Source organism: Cebidichthys violaceus, unplaced genomic scaffold (assembly GCF_023349555.1).
Source record: "Cebidichthys violaceus isolate CVI_PGR_0920_01 unplaced genomic scaffold, fCebVio1.0.p SCAF_14, whole genome shotgun sequence".
In the NCBI taxonomy this organism is placed as follows: Eukaryota; Metazoa; Chordata; class Actinopteri; order Perciformes; family Stichaeidae; genus Cebidichthys; species Cebidichthys violaceus.
Window position 1 is genome coordinate 11,433,529 of NW_027176307.1, and position 22,138 is coordinate 11,455,666.

Below are 22,138 nucleotides of genomic sequence, written 5' to 3' on the forward strand. Positions count from 1 at the left end.
AGATGTGTTGACACTAGTTTTAACACAGCTGTTTTTTGTTGAGTCTTTAAGCTTCATTTGGTACACAAGACGCAAACACATCAAGTGTCTGACTACTGCATGAGGTCTGTGTACGGTTATGTGTTCCGTGTATGTATTCAAGTGCGTTCATGTGTACCTCAATATATAATAAATGAATAAATAAGACGTAACTACCAATGTCCGCACTCTAATTTAGAGCTTTCACATCTGCCCCGCGCAACCCCACTGGCCTCATCCCTCTGACATTACAGATCTTCTGTGCAGCGGTGCGAGGGATGAGACAGGAGACGAAGAGGGAAGTAGCTTAAGTGTTTTTTTTGGTCTTCGTCTGTTGGGGATCAAAGCTGGCTCCTGCTATACGAGCTGTCTCTCTCATAAGGAGGATTAGTACGAAACAAATGCAGCTCCGGAGGAGGAGGAGGAGGAGGAGGAAGAGGGGCGAGTTCCCATGCGAGCACATGTGGGTGCATTACAAGCACAAGGAGGCCAAGACGACAACTCATTTGGAAAATATCCTGTAAAGGATTTTGATAATGATATCCACAAACACAATCTCACACACACAAGCCATCCTTTTGATGCTGCGATGGGTCAGTTTGCGGAAGCCCTTGTTCAGCCAAGCACCAAAGCAAATGAAACTCCGGAGAGTTGAACAAGTACACCCTCTTTGGTGAGTGTGTGTGTGTGTGTGTGTGTGTGTGTGTGTGTGTGTGTGTGTGTGTCTGTGCAGTATCTGAGTTAATGGGTGCTTTAGACAGAATTTGAAATTGCCAACAGTTGGGCCCCAATTTGTATTGACCAGTGTTGAGATATATCTAGAAATCTATAATCTGCATTTGTTAAATTCGGTCAATACATATCAGAAACTATTATAGGTAGAAGGGCAGACCCTGTCTCCATGCCTATATTAGGCCGTCCTATTTGATATCAAACTAAAATAGAGTCGTGCAGCTGTCTGCCCCACCTGGCCAGCACCCTCACCGCGCAGGTGACTGCCATCAACACCAGAACACACATTGTAAACTCCTATACAGTATGTCTATCAGTGTGTGTATGTGTGTGTGTGTGTGTGTGTGTGTGTGTGTGTGTTCACAGTGTGTGCCTGTGAAGTATGCGGGACAGGAATGGCTCGACGGATGCCTCGAGTAGTATTCATTAATAGTGCTGTTCGAGCAGTGTGACACATGGCCTGTGCCTTCTTCACACGGTGTTTGTGCCAAAACCAGCATGGCCGCAAAGTCCTAACCTTGTCGGACCATGACGAGCACACATCACGCTGACAACCATCATATCTGTGCATGTGTGGTCAAAAGATGAGTCATGAGGCTGACACTGCAGGGGGATTCTCACTTGTTCCAAATGGACTAAATGTTGAAGCATTTATGGCACCATGAGGATGCTGGGACGTCTGGTACAGGCAGTACGTGGTAGAACACACCGACATGCAGCAGACATGCAGAGGGACATGCAGCAGAACTGGTCATTTCATTGAATCAGTATGGAACCCCGGATGGGTGGTGTTTACTGGACTGGAACTGATCCAAATGTATCATGTTGTTAATCCAACACAGAAAAATACACATTGACTTCAAACATATGCATCATAATCACTCTGATTTTGTTGCTCTAATTAGCAAATTAAAATAATAGACTTAAAGGAATAGTTTAACGTTTTGGGAAAATACACTTTGCTTTCTTGCAGAGAGGTAGATGGTAGGTCTTAAAGAGACAGGAGCTCTTCAGACATTATGAGCTTCAGACATTAGATACATACAGTTATATTCAGACAGACAAATAATGTGTTTTTTGAAAATTAAAGCATGTAATCAAATTCTAGGAGAAACCCAAGTATGAACCTTAAAATGAGCATGATATTATCCCCTTTAAAGCTCATTAATTAACACGTAGTATTGAATTAGTTAAACTTGAAAAAAATGGCATCCTTTTTTTCTTCTTCTTTTTTTAATGTAATGCTAACTGGCTGTTGCAGTAGCTTCATTTTTTTAGTGGACATACATAAGAGTGGAATTGATCTTCTCATGATACTCTCAGTAACAAACGTATTTTACAAAATGTTAATATAATTTAAAAAAAAGCCACTAAGAGCAGCATAACAACATTAAGATGATATATAATTATAAAAGGTTTCTTGGCTGGCTAAACTCATAAAGTTCATTTAAATTCTGCCTGTGTTCAATCTAACTATATGCAAAATGAAGATAAACAAAGTTAAGAAAGCAAACCCCAGACTGAAGACAGCAAATTAACTATGTGTGCACACACAAGCCTCAGCACACTACAACAGTGTTGTTTGGGGGTTACCAGGCTTGTAGTTGTGCCGGGTCAACACACATTTCTCTCTAAAGTGACAAGCAGCGGGGCTGACATGTTCAGAGCTGTTTCACTTTGTTTCCTTTTTGTACACAAACAACGTCCCACTGTCATCACTCCATCCTTCAAATACCAAAGGGCCCCCTTAAGAGTGCGGCCTCAGCGTTGGTCTCTCGTCAGGGCCCCATGGTTTCTCTTGGAAAGCACGTCCCCAAGGAGGGAACTTTTACTCAATGCGAGCTCGGAGCCTCACATCCAGAATAACACAATACACCCAAACATGCTCTGCTGATCTTGCTGCTTTCATCACATCCTCACACGGAGGGTTTTTCTTCATTGAAAGGTGCCTTCCAAAGGACAATGCCCCACCTCCCCCCTCCTCATGTCTTGTGACATTAGGATTGCATTACGCTCTGACTGACAGAGCAACACACCCTCCCTGATTGTATTTTACAGCTGGCAGTCAATCTCTCATCCTGTAAACCTGCCGGCCTGTGTTAGTGTTAGTGGGAGTTTTCTCACAGGTTATCACTCGATCACAGCTGTTTTTTCTTGCTCTCTGGCTGTAATTTAAGCTACTCTGCGATGATAATGGATTTAACAGGTTCCTTTTAACGGCACTCTGACCAGATGTGCACGGCAGCCTCGGGATGGACTGGTAAGTATGACTTTGTCTTCATTTCGTGGTGGTCCTCCATTTTCAACCAGGTAAATCTCACCTGGAGGTCCTCGCCACGCCTCTTGATTACACTAAACATTCATGACTTTCTCCTCATCTGATCCTCTGAACTCTTTTCCTCACAGCTCATCAGACAATCTCTGGTAATCAGGTATTTATATCCCACTTGAAGCAAATTGACTTATAGGAATAGTAATAAGGAATTCAGAATAGTAACATTTCGACAAATATGCTTACTGTCTTTATTGCTGCAGAGAGTTGAGTAGGAAGATTAATACCACTCTTGTATTTGCACATTAAATATGTAGGGCGAGTTTGAAGATGGACAGCGTAGCTTAGCATGACGACGGCTATCCTGGCTCTTCCAAAGTGAACAAAATCGGCATGCTATAAAGCTCTTTAATTATCACATTATACATCTGCGTGAAAAAAAAGGTTTAAGACTCTACATCCCCTCACAGGTGTTTTCAGTTCTGTTGCTGATTAGATCAAGCTCCGCTGGGATTTTTGTGAGGACATTAGGTATTTATAAGAGTGATAAAGTTATAAATTGCCCCACAACAAAACTAACAGGAGAGCCTTACGAAGTCCTAGAACAATTATTTGCTATCATGTTGCACATGATAATGTACAAATAATTATGTTTTGTGCATTAGATAAAAATATATATATATATATATCTCATCTTTCGAGACCCTGAAGGCTCCATAATGTAACTAAGAAAGGAGTCATTTTGCATTGTGAGTACTGTTTGATACTTTAAGTACATTTTGCTGAAACTTTTACTTCTAGAATTTGGAATTTCAAGACGTTTACTTGTATATTCATACCGTGGTATTTATTTTCAAAATCCACTGAGGCGCTCTTGGCGAAGAGATCAAGAAGGCAGTGTGATGCAGCCAGGGGGAGGACGTACGGGACGGGTACAGACACTTTTTCCTTCAGACATGTTCAGACTACACTTCTGTTTAAAGCACATGAAACCCAGACATCTGATTGCTCTGACTGTGCCCTCTTATTTGTTATAACGGCTGTTTCATCCAAATAGAAGTAACAATTTTGATAAGTAATATTTTCCAGGTTCACACATTTTCCTACATCTTAAGAACACGGATGAGAATAGAGTTCTTGCATTCACTTTATGAAGCATCTCAACCTAAATGACCACAAAGCCAGCATCTCTATGCTCCTAACCTTTCCCAGATGTGCGAATCAACAGAGAAGAGGAGGGTGTGGACAAAGAAGGTGCAGCGACGAGATGGGAAAATATCGCTGAGAAGAAAGAAAGAGCGGAGCAGTGAGAGAAGGAGAATATAGCGGGGTGAGCGAGGAGGGGAAAGAGGCTGTCACTGCCTCCAGGGGTGAGGCGGGGGGTCGGAGGTGAGAGAGATGGGGGTCTCTGCTGTCTGGGTGGTGGGACCACAGGGAATGACAGAATTATTAGGATGAGCATCTGACAGGAAATAAATACAGTTTGGGCAGAATCGCCGAGAGCCAGCCAGCCAGACATTGTTGAAAACTACAATAAACTGTGCAGTATATGGGTTAAGAAAACTTTTTATATTGTGCTGCGCTGAATATTTCATAACCTTTGCTGCTCAGACTGAGAGTAAATAATGTATTTGTTCCAGAGGGCCTTAATACTCTCATTCGAAATGTTCCTTGGGGTTTCTTCATTTTATTCATGAACTACACTGTTGACTTTACCGAGTTTAATCAAAACTGTTATTTAAAGATCAGTCTTACGGACTTTTTCAGTCTGTTTTGAAAACATTGCTTCATTAATCTTGTTTCTGGCCGTGTTTGTTGGGACGTCACTGCGGTGGGGTTTACGTTCCGTCGTGTTGTGTCTGGATTTGTTGTGATGTGTTGATTAACAGATGGAGCAGGGAGACAACTGGATACCTCAGTAGCTCCACTGGTTAAGGGCCATCCATCCTCTCTGGCATTTGTACAAGGATATTTGAGAGGAAAAGAATGAAAGGCATGAAGCGCGGTGACTTTGAGGGATCCTCCTCGTATATGTCATTGTCAAAAGATTTCAGCCGAAGCGGTCTCGGTTCCCCCTAAGCAACACAAACAAACAGCTGAAACACTCCACGGCACTGCCTCTGACAGTCGACATGACTGAACGACATGAAAGAACATTTTTGTCATTCTGCCGGCATCCTTTTCATATTGTTGCTTTTTTTTTTTCAGGCAGCATTGGCTTGGTTTCCAACAACCCCCTATGTAACAATTAGTTTGGCCAACGGAAAGGCAAGGAAAGAAATCCCAGAAAAATGGTCAATTAGCTTCAAACAAGTGAAACATTATCTGGCCGTGTTCACAATTTTACTGGCTTAAATGTCTGGACGTAAAAATTGAAATCTCCTTGTAGCTTCAGGGAAACTAGACGTGTTGCCTTGATGTGGTTTCGCCATCCCAGAATGACTCCACCATAATGAAAGCAAATGACTGTGCTAATTCTTCCTGGCCAGGAGATCAGGATATCGCTCATATAATTTGTAATACTTTCAGACCGCTAAACACACCAGACAGCAGAGGCCTTTCAAGAGCTGTGTATGAAAAGTAAATCAAAAGAAATGGATGTAAGAGTCTCTTGAGACAAGGTCGGAGTCAGTTTAACTTAGTTGTGTTGGATCAAATATTGCCTCCAATGTTTTGTTTTACATGCCAGTTACCTAGGAGCTGGTTGGCTGTCTCAAGAACATTGGATCCAAGTTGTTTTGATTGAAGACTTTTCATTGTTTATCCCAGCGGTAGTCTGGTTCCAGACCTCTAAGTTTGCTGCTCTGATCTCCAATTTCCGTCAGTGATTCAAATGGGTCACTGGTTGTGCTCAATGACTGCCGTTGGTCTGCTTGGAGAAACCACCAAACATCCAATCATAGCATTGCAAAGATGATTTAAAATGAGAACATCATCTTTTTGTGCCAAAGCCAGAAAAGTGGCTACATAAAAATTGACAACAAAAACAGTGACAAAAATGAACGTAATTGACGCAGCTTTGCAGGTTGTTACAAGTTGATTTACAAATATAATAATTCTTAAAACATCATATTTCTTCCATTGACGTAAAAGAAATGTTTAAAAAGACGTCCAGATGTCTGAAAGCGTGACCGACCTGACTTCATGGGAAGGCATAATGATATACAACATTTAAGGCATTCTGAGAGTCATTTTACATCAAGTTGTTACTGTGAAGGAGCCGCAGTTAGGTTTAGGAAAAACAGCTGAGCTAGATATCATTACTCAGACGATTTAAGATTCATCCCCTGGGGACCATGAATGTCAGTCCAAAATGTCATGACAATCACTCCGATAGTTGTTGAGACATTTCAGTCTGGAGCTGCTGGTGTTGCTACAAATGTGAAAAAATGATGCTGCATCAAAAACTTCCCCTTTGGTTCCTCAAAAAAATGTTACTTTAATAAGTTAAAAATTCACAAAATAAGATCCAGAATACAAACATGACGCATGACTTTACAGTTATTATACTGAACATGTGTTTTGGTACAAGAACAGAGTTCTTCAATTAAAGGGGGTCAAGCAGTCACCGCTGTGCAACAGGCATGAAGTTAGAGCAACATCCGTGAAAAGTATATTTTCCGTTCTGCACCACACAGACAAGATATCACTTCAGTATGTTGACAGTAAGTTAGCATGTAATGCAAACAAGAGTTTGCAACAGCCAAAGGGAGCGTGTGTCTGCTCATCAACATTATCTTTAGTGATCTAAAAGTAATATTATTCTTTATGTTTTTGTAAATGTGACCACCATGCCTCGACGAAAAAGAGGTAATTCAATTTCCAGCAGGGCCCCAGTCCGCCGAGGCGTACTCTGCGAGGCGTACACTGCTTGGAGCGGATCCACCAGGATCCCCTGCCAGGATGTAAAGATCACAGACCAACACAGACTCTCTGTTGGGAACAAGGCACGGCTCTCGCTCTCGGTACTTTTACTTTAATAATAACATTTATGTCTTTATAGTACCTGCAGAGGATGACAAAGATCATTTCATTTCCATGTTAAAAGGCCGGTTGTGAAGGCTGAGCCCTTGGACATGTGCCCTGAGGTCCCTCTTTAAAGTTATTGTGATTTTCATTATCCTTCAGTTCACTGCTGGGATTCAGCCATATCTCAAGAATGAGGTAAGAAAATTATACCCCTGTGTGGGACGAAAGATAACTGTAGTTGTAGTGCTTCCAATGGGCCATTGTATGAGCTACATAAACACATTACGAGGATGTTGGCTATTGTAAAATTTAAAATTGATAAAGCGAGCTGTTCTGTTTCAGTGTGTCTGCAGAAAGTGTATTTGAAAATAACAAAAAAACATTGCTAAAAACAGTCCTTTCTAAAGTCAGACCCCTGGGGTCTTTGGTTTGATTGGCCGTCAGTGTGATTGCAATCTGGCAGAAGTCCCGGAGAAATGTTCAGAGACCAGTTTCATATACTGTATATGGTCAGGTTAGAGGTTGTCTGTGTCTTGTTCAACAGAATTAGCGCCTGGATAGACAGCTTTCTGTTGAATCCTCTGTAGAGACATATTAAAGGAAAATTCCGGTTTATTTTAAACCGGTGTATTTTCCATAAATTGTGGCTATCGTGGCTCTGTCTTGTGCTAACTTTGCACTCGTCACCTCCGTCGTAGAGATTTGGAGGAAACGAGGACTCGCGCAAGACAAGGTACAAAACAAGCTGCATGAGTCTAGCTCCAACACTGACAGAAAGTAGCACCCCTAGAATGGCCACATGCATTAATAAATGTATAGGGATCTACAGATGGGGCAACTTGACTGCTGACCTTATCACACATGCTAGTTTGTTTGTAAGTGTGATGCTGACTGTCATTGCTGTTATACTGTTCTAAGAAAGCTCAAAAAGCTAAATAAAATAGTGGATTATTGCCATAAATATACTCATTTTATAGTCCTTCACACAGTGGAAAGGAGACACAAAGAATGGAGGCAGAGAGGCAACAAGGGGAAAAGTTTTGCTGCAGAGAGTGAGACTCGGAAAATAGACATGTCCACGAATGAGAGTGATCCCAGCTGTGTAACTACAACAAATGAATTTGCAGCGCTTATCAACATTATCGTCCTGCACACTTTGTTTCACTTTCCCAAAATCCACTGGAAGTATAGGTCTTGGCCAGCTGCACCAAACGGTCAGCAGAAGTGTTAGTCGATGAAATTGTTATTTCTTGTTATTTCATTCTTTTATTTGTTTGTTACTTCTTCTCTCGCACGAACACACTCTAAAAAAAAAAACCTAAAGACTAACGCATGTAGACAAACTGTTGTGCAGGTTTCCCTGGATGTAGATCCCAACCACTCGCTTGTGCAGCTTGCCCCGAATCTCTATACAACAGAAGTGACAAGTGCAAAGTTAGCATGACCCAAACAGCCACAATAGCCACAATCACAGGAAACACGCCAAGTTAAAGTACACCATAATAAAAGGCAACCAAGGCACATGCCAGATGTTTTACATCTGGGTTCATTTTCATTAAAACAGAGTAGAAGGACAAATCACTGCGGAAGTAAGGTCAGTTTAAGTATTTTTAATTTATAGACCAATTCATGTTAGTACAAACAAAATCTATTTGAACGTTATACACAGACTTGCAAATTAAAATATAAAACACAAACTTGAGGAGTGACAGTCCCCCCGGATCACTTTTCTAATTATAAAATACAACGTGATACAATTACTAATATTCAAAATGAAGAAAATGTCATATTTAACACAGGTATACTGTAGTTAGACATGCCGTAATTGCAAAACAACTTTTCCTACGGGATCTGGTGCAGTTGGGAAATGAAACTGTAAAGTTCAAAACACTAAATCCCACCAAAGATAGCGTGGAGCCTTCACTTACTTGCAACAGAGTTGCAAATATTTTGACAGTGCATGAGTTGAATGATGTTGGACTATCCTATTACTAGTGGCATGCAAACCCTATACCTCCCGTCGGTGAATGCTCCGTTGCCTCGGGCTAAGCAGATATTACTTCAGGGAAAAGAATCTCATTCAGCAGGCAGGTAATACTGTCTGCGTCCTCAGAGACTGTTGTCTGCTATCTGGATTTGAACCACCGTGTTCACTGCCCAGAGCGCAATACTTTAACATGATTTTCTGGATGATGACAAAGGTATGTCTCCCTGGTAAGTGTGGCCTATTGTGTTAAAGATATGGCATTTCTGTTTCACATTAGCTTTACCGTGCAACTCATTCAACATACAGCTCGGATAATCAGAGCCACATTTCTGCTGCAGGGAGGGAGCTTTTCGGACTGGGATACATATATATATATATATATATATATATATATATATATATATATATGAGGTCCAGGTCGTGATCATACTGTCAAATTGCAGTGGGCGATTATTCGGTCCTGGATCGAGCATATGCAATAAGTGCAAAGCGGGGTAAATGCTCTACAGTGTAAATTCTTCTCAGGAACAGTTTGAAGCTGTGGGGAATTGTGGGAAAAGATTGCCAGCAGTCAGTTAGCGTAGCTTAGCATAGAGACTGGAAACAGAGGGGAACAGCCTGAATCAAAATCCCCTTACCAACACCTCTAAAGGACACTACTTAACATGTTATATCTTGTTTGTTTCACACGTTTAAAAGCCACAATTTGCTGTTTTATGGCGGGTTGTGTCCAATAACTTCTTTACGTTAATATAACCTGTTAATAAGTGAGCTTTAGAGGTACTGTAGGTGGAAAGAGCCAGGCGAGATGCTTCACTGTTTCCAGTCTTTATCTACATGGCGCCTTTATGTACAAGTGTCTAGTTACTGTCTTTAAAGCTATTAGTGGCATGGCTTTTGTCCAGGTACATTTAATTTTTTGGCTCCGGGTGCAGCACGGACACATGTTCCTTTTGAACTTTCAAAGAGATCTTCCTCAGATCAAATATCTGCAGATTTCCTGTGGATCAGTAGAAGATGAGCTCCAGTAGTGATTGAATCATACAGAACACTTACAACAACAACAACAGATAGATCTCCTTAACTTCTAACAGGTGGAGTCGTCAATGTGAAATCAGTGTCGTGGAAAATGTACTGTACGTATACGTACGTATGTGTGTAAGTCAGATAATCTATGTCCTCAAGGAATATGAAAACAAATTGTACAGGAATGGCCATCATTTACTGCTGGAAAGTATGTATGTTAAAATTTTTTTTCATAAAATAAGCTTTTATTTGAGATGTATAAATCTGTCAAAATACAATTATTTCAGGAGATGAGTATGAGATGAGCTATCTCTGTTTAAAAATGGAAACGGTTCTCATTGTTCACAAAGGGAGTACAGATATGATCCAGATGCAAGTAGAGAGCAATTTTTAGGAAAAGCCTTCCGAGACACAGAACATGAAGTCAGCCTGAGATTAGATTATGGACGCAAGCAATCATTCAAACCCAGAAGCACAGATTCAATGCAAAATCTACATTCATATTTTTGCTATTATCTTTTAGTTTAGTCTATTTATGTGGTCCGTGTTGGCCCACCACTTTGGTTCGGACTGAAATATTAACTACTGGTTGGATTCCCATGTAATTTTGTAAATGCATTCATGCTTCCCAGAGGGTGATCCCTAGCGATGCTGGTGATCCCCTGGATTTTCCTATTGGTCTATTGACAACAATCAACTTTAAATTGGTGGTTTGGCGAAGTGCTGTTAGACACACACATATACACACACACACACACACACACACACACACACACACACACACACACACACACACACACACACACACACACACACAAGCAGACGGACAAAGAGAGAGGTGGGGGGAGGAGAGGAGCAGAATCGTCTGTTGACCGCATAAAGCGTGAATGCAATCGGCAGAAGTAAATTGCTAACGTTAGGCTATAAACAAACTACACCACGGTCACATAAGCTTGAGTTTACACAAGGCTGTAAAGGCGGACTTATCGGCCTGACAGCGTTTTGTAGTCTCATTTACCCACTTGACAGCAACAGGCCTTTTTTAAGAGACATACAAGCTTCAAAACAGGGGTATTTGCCAGATGCATTTCATGTTGTTGGAAAAAACCACAGGCCTCATTTCAGGCATCTAACTCATTCAGAAACTCATTCAAAATACCCATTCACTTCCAGACTAGGGAACCGGAAGTGCAAAAATAGTAACTCTTTTCCCAGTTTTAGGACTCTTGCAGCGCTCTATACTTTGGTTTATGACCAATTATATACCTGCATGCTAACATCAGCATGTTAGTAAGCTGACATTAGCATTTAGCTCAAAACACAGCTGTAGCCTTTTTAGAGCCACTAGTCTGCCTGTAGACTCTTAGTCTTGGTCTAGTTTGTGGGATTCAGTCACGTAGTGATGCTACTCGTATTTAAATAAGAAGCTTCGTTTGTATCCATATTAACTGCATTACTTATAATGAAAAGAATATTCTTGCTAGAAATAAAACAGGTAGAAGTCTCCCATCTCTCAAACAGCTGTGGGGTCAGAAACATAAAAGAGCACATGAGACACTGATCAAATGTAGGGGACATGAGGGACCAGAGTCTTTGATGCTTTTGTGCTTATTCTTTTTCCCTGTGAGAGCATAAGGGGAGACTCTGACAACAGGGTGTTTATCAGACATAAAGAGACTCAAATCAGCTGAGAGGACTTTGTTTGTTCTTCCCGGTACATCACTGTGTTCCTGTGTTTCCTCACTGTTCACTCGCCTCCTTAATTATTTCCTTTATTTCCCTAATCACAGTCCTTGAAGGTCCCTTGTGAGCTCCCGGTGCTTGGGATCATTGTACTCACCACAACAAAGAAAAAACATCTCACATTTGTAAAATGTCTCTTGCCAGTTGGACAGATTCTCTTAAACAAGTATTTCAGCAGGGAGAAAGGAAGCCTGCATGCGTTTTTTAATCTCAGCAGCCCACAGCGTGGGTTAAGGGTGAAATGTGTGACCCAATCTGATCTAACCAAATTTACACAATGTTTTACACAGTTGACACCTTCCTCTAAGCTCTCAGATGCAAGTCCGCTGTGTCTATTTACAGATGTTGAGTGCTGAGTGAGATACTAAAGATTACTTTTATTAGCACTGCGATTCCTGTGAGCTGTAGGGGATTTCTTAATCATAACATTGACTTGTTTCTTTTCCAAGTTCTTCCCTTGGACGTTATTTCATGCTTGTCTTTCTTTTATGGGAATTAATGTCTTATTTCTTAGGCAGCCAGATGTTAAACACTGAGCCCTTTTCTAAGACCAAATAAATACAACTACCACCAAAAAATTGAAAATGTGAAAAAATGTGAAATGTCTTTATCATCTTGGTTTGGCTTCCTTCATTGCCAAATGAGATAATATAACACATAATCAATCATAAAATACTGAACAGAGAAGTTGTGAAAGTGTTTAGCATTGAGTCGGCAGCAGAAAAACCAAGGTGGCAATATGCCGAGGTGTCAAGGAAGATATGTTCTGCAGAACCAGCGCAAGTAGAAAGAACCCACAGAGCAATCCAACACTAACAACAACGACACCGCAAATGGTAAAATAGCCAGATTCATTTCGAATATGTGAAACATCTGGAGAACATTTTAAAATGTGGTGAACGCCTCCATCCAAAGCTCATCTACAACACCTAAGAAGATTTGGGTGTTACAGCTAAAAGTAAAAAATGAGTGATCTACAGAATGACCAGCAAAAAACTCCTAATCATCATCGCTTTAAGGCCGTCCAAGGTATTCAAGCTGTTAGGTCAACTCTAGAAGGTAAAGAGTGAAAAACAAAACAGCTTATATTTTCAAGTGTTTCATAAGTGAAGTGAGGATAATGAGAAAACAAACTAAAGACTTGTTGCAACCTCGCTTGAAAAAAATGATGATATGATGGTCATACAAACACAATATTAATCTTCATCAGCCGTGTTCAGAATGTTTGGGGAAATATCTGATTATAATGAGAACACAGCTCAGAGCCATTGTGATGAATAAACAGACTTTAATCAATGATGAATTCCGACTGAAACATATTTTCAATAAAAACAAACAACATCTTCCCACCAGCCAGTTTGGTCAAGTTTTACTTACTTTAGATAACTTTGTAAAAATAGCCTGTGCTGTCAACCACCAGTACACATGCTAACGGGTTAGCTTGCTAGCAGTGATTCTAGCTTGGTAACCCTGTCTCGTGCAGGTTTGTAGTACATCAAGTGTCTCCTTGTTCCAGGTTGCCTAATTATGTCATTATGTAAAGCAGATGATTCAGGACAAGTTTGTGCAGTTATCTCATTAATTGCTTATTGATGCCTCAATGTCTGCAAAAGTTACGTCGTCCCCCTCTAAAGCAAGACAGTGACTGGTATTCCCATTTAAAGAGACGGAAAACTGAAACAGAGCAACTTTTAAGACTTGACCATAAATGATATTGGGGTATGATGAGCATTACACAATGCTATTTTTTTGGTGTGAATGGAAGGAATTAAACATGTGAGTGCGCTTCCACTTAATGACAAAGCTAGCTCTTGGAAAAAAAGCCGCTCTTCCTTTCTGACTGTTCTTAATGCTGTGTTTGCCAGCCGTGGAATTTTACTGGAGAGTTTGCCTTGTGTTTGACTTCCCAGCCCTTATACATACGAGTGAAGTGAAGAGTGGGAGATGGAAGGACTTCAGGTTTGCTTCTTTTCAGCGTCCACTCTTTTGTTGCATCATGTCTCATTGTGTTGAGAAAATGTCTCCTAATTAAGCCTGATGCATAAAGACTGGAGAAACTCTTGACTGATTGCCGTTCACTGTACAGCTTCTTCTCACCGTGGCAAAGGCAGACTGGACACACACACACACACACACACACACACACACACACACACACACACACACACACACAAAGTAAAGTTTTTACAGTCTCATTCAGGGGATAAGATGTATTGGACATGGTGTTAAAATACAACAAAAAAGAAGGTAGTAAAAATAAGATAAAAGACGGTCTCAAGTTGATTTCATGAATGACCCCCAACTGGGAAAGGAAGAGAACAAGGGACAAAGATCATGTACCCCATCAGGGAGCCTATAACATGTCTCGCTGGTGGAAGAGGGGGTTTTGTAGATCAGGAAACATATTGCTCTGATGGGAAAGTCATTCAGTCTCTCCGCTTTTACTCCACTTGTAGATTGGAGACATTTAATTCCTGCATTAATAATGTTCTTTTAAAATGTATAAAACAGTTTATTTAAAGATTTATAATTATGACTAGTACCTCATCTGCCCAATTAGATGCAATAACTAAACCTAAGTTATGAAAACTGTGTGTAGCGCCCTTGAACATCCAGTTGAATGAGTTTTATTATTTAATCCCCAAGGTCTCACTGACTGGCTGCTGGGGGAAGGCAGGCACACGGCATCAACCCGCACCTGACAATCACCACCGCCCCCTGCTGGGCTCCACCTTGTCTACAATTCGGCCTCCTTCTTCCAGTTAATCCCATTCAACACATTCACCCAGTTTCACTGGGAAAAGGAGACGGACTAATGAGGGTGAAGAAAATGTTGAAGTGACCTTGTGTAACACCGGGTTTCTTTACAAGCCAGGCGTGGTTCACATAAAGGAGGGTATGGAGCAGCCAGACAGCCTGCTTTCACTTCCTCTCTTATGGAGAGACAACATCGTCATATGTTGAAGGGTTACAACTCATGACAGCCCAAGCGTTATTATCCACCGGTGAATAAAGCATAAACATGTCCTTGACGCACTGGACAGTTTAAATATAAACTGCTACAACCCCCATTGTTAAGGGCGCAGGCCAGTTCACATTTAGCTGAAATAGGTATGATATGCTTCGTGATGTACATAGATAAGCAAGGCAACATTAAAGTAAATTGACAAATTTCTCAATGGGAATTTCTGACCCATATACAGGGGGGAAAAGTGGCAGGTATTAAGGCCACACTGAGATAAGCCTGACTGTGATGAAATGCACAGTGGGGAATTAAGTAGGAGACGTGAGATGGAGATGTCAGCAAAACTCATTTGACTGTTTAGTCAAAAGCACCGCTGCACCATATCTCACAAATAAGAAATGGTTCAAAGGCAGCCAAAACTATCATTGGTTTGGGTCAAACTGTCGTGTCAGAGCAGGCTTTTCCCACAGAACTTATAGAAAATAGAACTGTCTTAAAGCTGCTTGAACTGATATTTGGCAATGGATCAAACGACTGTGTAATAAAGGCTCATAGTGATACCTGATTCTGCAGTTCCCCTCAGCCCTACGGAGCTTTTTAGAATCTCTCAGCTCAATGTCTTGGTTTCACGACCCCCAACTTTTTATGTTTTGATTCATTCAATACTATATTCAGTCACAGCAGGCAGCTTTTTCCAGCAAAGAAAGCTTGAATAAACTCACTGTACCCTTACCTGCACAGCACCAAACAACAAATATCATTGTTAGCATCTAGCTGGTGAATATTGGAGCAATCCATCGCTAAAGAACCAGATATTTCTTTATATAAAGGAGTTGGTGGAGACCAAAGCAGGGCTAAAAGGAGAGCTAAATGTTGACATCTGTCACTGCTAGCTAAGACCTTAATAAGGCCATATTGACTTAATAAGGTTATCATATGTCAATATTGTGTTTATAGCTTGTTGTGCTGCCCCTAAGTGGCCAACACATCATCTGCAGAAGGTCTGAATTTACAATAGATAGTAAAATTCATACATTGTAAGCATGTCAAACAGGATGAACAGTTGGCAATTCCAGCAAACAAAGAAAAAAAAGTGGAAGCTCCATAAAAATAAATGGTCACCTCATTTGTCACGTGCCCACTTGTAGACAGCCTCTTAGTAAAAGGGACCGCAGCTGACTGGAAATCTGGTCTAAGTGAGAATACCGCTGCAGGCGTCATGGCAACATGCACAAGGAGGAAGTTAAGAGCAGAGGCAACCGCGGTGGGAAACTAATCTGGGCAGTGCTGCAAAAATCCACACAGCATGAGAGGGCCGTGTGGCACATTAAAACTTCCTTCAGAGCTTACATGAAACACAGGTTACATTTTTTTGTTGCCGTTCCTACAGGTGAAACATGATGCTTTCATCAAAAACAGATGGACGGAAAATGATTCCAGGTTTTGTTTGTAGTACGAGGCATTGATCCTCCTGCTTTAATGGATTTCCTTGTTGCTAGCCAATGGGGGGTTACAAACACAACTCTACCGAAGGAAAAGAAAAATGCAAAGAGTACTAAATGTTTTCAAACATTTGAAGAGGACCACTCAGGAGCCAAGGAGCTATTGTTTGCATTGTATTGCAGGCAATGCAACCTGCATGAAAATAGTACAGATTCTAAAGGACAGCCTGTCATATATACAGCGTGCATATGAGATGCAGGGGGAGCATGTGTTTGTGTGTGAGTATGTGTGTCAGAGAGAGGATAGAAGCTGGCGCTCTCCAAGCAGAGGAGAAAAAAAAAAAAAAACGGGGATAAGAGCCTCTTCAAAGAGCAGTGGGTTGGTTGAAGAAGCCAGTGCCATTTAGCACGTACACCCAAATAAGTGCCGGAAGGGCAGTGAGCGAAGGGGGCTGAGAAATAGAAGAGGCGGGGGGTGGGTGTGGGGGGTGGGCGTGGGGATGAAGATTTGTGTCACTTGCATGAAAGCTTTACCCAACATGAGAGCTATATAAACGCGCATTGGATGTCACTCTAGACCTTGAGATCCTCTGCCCGGTCGATGAGACCTACGTCTCTTGTTTCCAGTTGTCCGCTTTGGCGAGCCTCTTTCCTCTCACCTCATCTTACACACGGTGGGGGCCTTTAACCAAACTCATTCTCTTGAAAATAGGCTAATTGTGTTCAGTTGACTTCCTTGGATGCAACGGCCCTTACAAGTTAATCACCCAGGAAAAGCCTCTTAGTGACAGCTATGCCTTAATTGCATACCAGACTGTGCCCATCAATTTGGATGGCAGCAAATCCACACATTCCATCTGCATGGGAATGAGACCTTCTGTTGAAAAACTTTTGGCTCTCACTGAGAGAAATCTTCACCTCAGGAAACACTCAACTAGAGAGAAACATTAGAAAGCCGCAACAGTCAAATTGTGTAATTCAGTGATTTTGATTTTAGTAACTGAATTCTCAGATCCCACGGTGTTCCTCACATGACCCTCTTGGAGGTCTTTTTGTGTTTGGACTCTTCAGCAGAAACCATAACCAGGGGCCCGTGAGTCTGCACCAAAACATTAAAGGCAAAACAAACTGACCAGTGTGACAATAAAAGGGGAATGCGCCGGGTGGTTTTGGATTTGTTTTCGTGGGATGAGACCGTGGACCACTCATCTTCGCGCCAGTCTCCGCTCCTCTGCTCGTTCCATGCTGCGTTTTAGCAGTTTGTCCAAGGAAGCGGGGGTGAGAACTCTAACCTTTTCCACACAGCAATAACTTCCCACCATGACATCGAACCAACATTGCTTCAGCGTCCCTCAACGCTCGCTGTGAAAATGTCAGAGGAGCTCTTTTCATCTGAGGGAACTCCTATCTGATTTACTCTCCCCCCTCTTCCTCAGCTGAGGCGCCTGTTTGTACAGGGCCATGTTTCATTTGAATATCAAAGCCTGTGAGGAGGTGGCCAGACACTTTAAATGCCATTTTTTTGGGCTTCTCTCAAGGAATGTGACTGCTTAAGTGTCCTTGACGAAGGGACCTGATCACTGAGACAATGCTGCCTTTGTGGCAGCAGGGTGACGGTAATCTCTATCTATCTACTCTCTGCTCCGTAGAGGAGACGGACACAGAAGTACCATTTGCATCTTTGTGTGCAGCTCTTTTAGGCTCCACAGTTTAAATGGCATTTAAAGAAATGGTTCCAATTTTTTTGGGGGGCCATGAAATCAAACAACCATGATGGTGAACATGCTTGGCAAATTGTTACAAGAACTACTTTGTGTGTAGCGTGTGTCACAACAAAGATGTTCTCCACCTATTCTATAATCGCTGTTTTTACTGGAAGCACATCATGTTATCCCAATCAATTTGTGCAATATCAGAAAATAAACAGCTATGATATCCACGGTCTACAATGTGCAGCATCTCTCATTAACAAGGCATTTCCAAATATGCTAGATTCCCGAAAGCCTAAAGGTACCCTACATGTTTTCGAAAACAAACTATTTGAATACTTAAAATTGTGCATTGTTGACGTCGACGCTTGGAGTGTTCATCTTCTGTTTGTTGATGCATTACTACGTGTCTTTGCATGTTACAGCCACCAACTGTCAATCTGTGAAATAACGTGAAACATTTGGCATGAATGTGAATCGCATTTGCCGCATACTTTCTCAACAAAACCAAAAGGCCTCAATCGAAGAAAAGTTGCTCTGGCAAAGAATGCCGCATGTACATTGAAGCTCATAGCCAACTGAATGTCTCATATTCATTTATTTATATTTTGTTTGGAAAATTGAGACCTACCCTGAGGACAAAAAGGAAACGTGTTTGCATAAAGATAAGAATTGTACGGTACCAAACCAAACAGGGGGAGGAATAATCTGCACCGTATATTTGTAGGAGATCCTGCAAAGGGAGACAGTGCCACAGTGTCTGTGCCTCAATTTATCATACAGCTCTAAATTTCACAACAAGTTCCTTACATGTATTTAACTGTATCGAAGAAGGGACTTCTGTAAGCAGATCTATTGTTGCAGCCTGTCTCGGCTTTCTTAGTGCTTTCTTTGTGCAAACAGATTAAGTCATAAGAAAAATGGCTAACAAAAACATGACTGTGAAATGGCATAGTGTTCTCGTGATAACACTATCAAAATCAGACTCTTTATCTTCCTTGAGTCTCTGTATCGTAGCAAGAAGAATCTACCTGTATCCTCCAGTTTCTGCACCAAAGGTTTGGCATGCTCCAAAGCTGCTCCTCTTGGTGCCTCTCATACTTCCATCAGATGAGCGTGGTATGAAAGGAACCATGAGCCGTGGCCCTATCTTTGTTATGAACTCTGAGCATCTAAACAAAGGGAGCTGGCACGTTATGTTTAAATCTTCCCTGCAGACGAATACATTCTAGCGTTACAATCTCTGGGCTCTGTGATATGGATGTCACTCTCACCTTTTCCTGGGAGTCCTCCCTTGTTCTGGACAGGCTATACTTTTCAACATGCCGTGTCTCCATTGATTTCCCCCCTTGTGTTTGATTTTGTTTGATATCGTGCTACAGATTCATTTGATTTAGGCTAGATCTTGTCTTACAATGGGTTGTCCTTTGAGACAAATCTTTTGATTAAGGATCATAAAGCTAAATATAAATATAATCATATTCATCTATATTTTAAATTGAATTTCCTGCTTGCCCTGCAACCATTTATTTTGTATCAAGCCAGTTCATTAAACACGGCCACATGTCATACACGTAGATGGGGGGAATTTAAGGTGATTTGTTTCCTTATATAACCTACTTTCTTACTTTTGTTGGTCTTTTGACATTGATGTAATAACAGGTTTTCGCCGCGAGTGTCGCTGTTTTCCTTCTCGCGAGATTACCAGACCGGAAGAGACGAAGGCGAAGGTCGGGACGTAAACATGGCAGCCCGCAGTATGCTGAGGTCTGTGTGGACCTCATTTTCGGGCTTGAAATTAGTGAACGTGAAGGTCCAACAGAGGATACATTTTCCCCGAATACCGGCGTTAACCATTCAGAGCCGTGGAATCCGCCAAGGTAAGATTTATCTGCAAACGTTAAGATTTTAGCGCACAAACGTAAGAAGAGCTAATGTTAGCTTAGCATGTGGACGTAAAGACACTGACAGTGATTAGAGGCAGTTCAGAAGTTGTTTCATCCTGCATACAGCATGCTCCTCTAAAGAAATACAGCCTCGACTTACCGCAAAACAGCAACAAATAAAAACAACAACAATCATTTCAGTGCATTGCTTATTGCTTTATGTATATAACTGTAGCCTGTAGCCTCATCTAACCACAATGTGAGTTGGCACCATAATAGGAAAGTAGTAAAGATTTTTTTTTCGGTATTTATATTTCTGATCAGAGGCCTAACATCATAAAATGTCTGTTTTACAGTGGTGGAGAAGCAGGAGGGTAAAACAACAACGGTAGGTAAACCCAGACTCTAATGTGTGTAATGTCATATTCCTGATTGCTTTGCTTTGTATTGTTATATTGGGCTATTTACTAAAGAAAGAAATTAAAAGCCGAATAGATAACTAGTATGGAGGTTTAAATGTGTAGTATGCAGCATTTTCTGCTAAAAACAATATATAGACTGACAAAGTAATCCCTCTCAATCATCCCGTATGTTCCACTAGAAGTGTGTGGTGGTGTCTGTATCTACAGAGAGCCTGCCCTCTACCTGTGTTTTCTCATCTCTTTGGGACGTTTCTGGGCATCAGAAAAGAGCCTTTGGGCCTAACATGGGTGTGCAGCACCAAGCCAATAACAGCGCGCAGGGTGTGCAGCCTGTTCTCTATCCGAGGACGTCAAATACCGCCACTGTCACGCCCCTCTGTGTCTGATACCGAGGCACCCTTAAGCTATGATACAAAGCGGCGGTAGTCTCAGCTTGAAGCGCTCAGAGCGGCCGCTGCATTTGGATGTTGGCCCATTATATCATTGCAAAACAGAGCACAGAATCACAAGTATCAGCTTGTTTTTTAAAGGAGAGGCTCCTTTGACCTGCATTGGCACACGTCTACAACCTACACTTTGATCAAATAGTGGGAGAGAAGAAGAAAGAAGGAAATCACTTTCTTTTACTGCACAAATATTCTGTCAACCTGACAAGGAACCTACCGTGACGTATTATATCCCTAACTGTCAGATTGAGGGACAAATAGCGAACGTTCCAGCAGGACCACAGCCTCCAAACCCCACAGCCAAGTGTCCCATCTACAGATGGAACCTGCAGCACAAATACAACTACACGGTAAGTGCGTCTGCAGGAATGTGACGAGCAAAGTAATCTCAGACGTCCTGAAAAGTGCTTCAGCTGTTGATTGTGTCTGGTTTGCCTTCTCGTCTTTTGTTTCCACCCCTCCAGGATGTCCTGTTGCTTAGTCAGTTCATCAGGTCAGATGGAGGGATGATGCCGAGGAGGATCACCGGTCTCTGTCCGGAGGAGCATCGCAAGATAGCCATCTGTGTTCAGATGGCTCACAGAGCAGGTCAGTGTTACTGCCTGCCCCCTTGATTGTGTATTTGAATCTCCTTCCACACCAAACTCAAACTACCCTCTCATTCATAATTTGTTTGACACTGAATATTAATACGTAACATCAATGGTAGCCATCAAATTCTTAATCTGTTGTACTTTTTTGGACCTGCTTTACTAACGTCTGTTTTTGATGACTCATTTAAATTAAATGCAAGCATGTGACTCCTGTGTTTCCCTGTGTTGAAGGTCTGCTCCCTGACCACAAACCCAAACTTCCAGAGGGCCACGTCCCAAAGAGGCCCAAGCCACAACTTAACAGGTGAATGTATACGCGTGTGTCTGCTCATATGTGTGTTTCCCTCCACGATCTATCGATTGTCAGCACCAGGCTCAGTGCAACTGAAACTAGCAATGATTTTCTGTTGTACAGATACCTCACTCGCTGGTCCATTGACACGGTGAAGCCCATATTTAGAACTGGACTAAAGTGGTGTAAGAAGCGCATGGATGTTGGCGACCCAGTACTCGTGGACAATGTGCGCTACGGTGTCAAGCGCATTTCTATAAAACACTGAAGGACAGAAGGCTTGACGAATCGGTACAGCAACTGGATGAGAGTGGGTGGGCTGTTTTTGAATGAGAAGACGCAGTTTCAAGTGAATTGACTTTTGAGATATCCCCGTGGGAAAGGGCTTAAAAGCTTCAGCCATCTGTATTTATTCTACCTTCTGTTTATCAAGCTGCGTCATGCCCGGCCCGAACCCAGAAGCATCTTTTTCCGTTTTCGGCTGGTTTTCAAAAAAGCCCTTGAAGTGAACTCTGCGACAACTTAACGTGAGCAACAACTGGGTCAGTGTAACAGTTTCAGAGTAGGTGGTATACTGTATATACGCAAGGCCACACAGATGTGCAAATAAAATGTGTCTGCTTACTCTGCCTCGTA

General features: G+C 41.8%; 1 protein-coding gene across 1 annotated transcript; it reads left to right on the plus strand.

The window, feature by feature from the left end:
• Positions 1-19,586: 19,586 nt before the first annotated feature.
• On the plus strand, positions 19,587-22,126 carry mrps18a (mitochondrial ribosomal protein S18A). Its single transcript, XM_068708267.1, has 6 exons — positions 19,587-19,743; positions 20,106-20,137; positions 20,863-20,967; positions 21,082-21,205; positions 21,442-21,514; positions 21,626-22,126. Exons 1-6 carry the CDS (start codon positions 19,608-19,610, stop codon positions 21,768-21,770), a joined length of 615 nt encoding a protein of 204 aa, XP_068564368.1. The 5' UTR covers positions 19,587-19,607; the 3' UTR covers positions 21,771-22,126.
• The last annotated feature ends 12 nt before the right edge of the window (positions 22,127-22,138 follow it).

Bases quoted from the DNA above. Each gene is read 5' to 3' on its own strand.
- mrps18a (XM_068708267.1), top strand. From the start codon at position 19,608: ATGGCAGCCCGCAGTATGCTGAGGTCTGTGTGGACCTCATTTTCGGGC. The intron at 19,744-20,105 runs GTAAGATTTATC...TCTGTTTTACAG, and splicing joins GAGCCGTGGAATCCGCCAAG to TGGTGGAGAAGCAGGAGGGT. The intron at 20,968-21,081 runs GTAAGTGCGTCT...CCACCCCTCCAG, and splicing joins AGCACAAATACAACTACACG to GATGTCCTGTTGCTTAGTCA.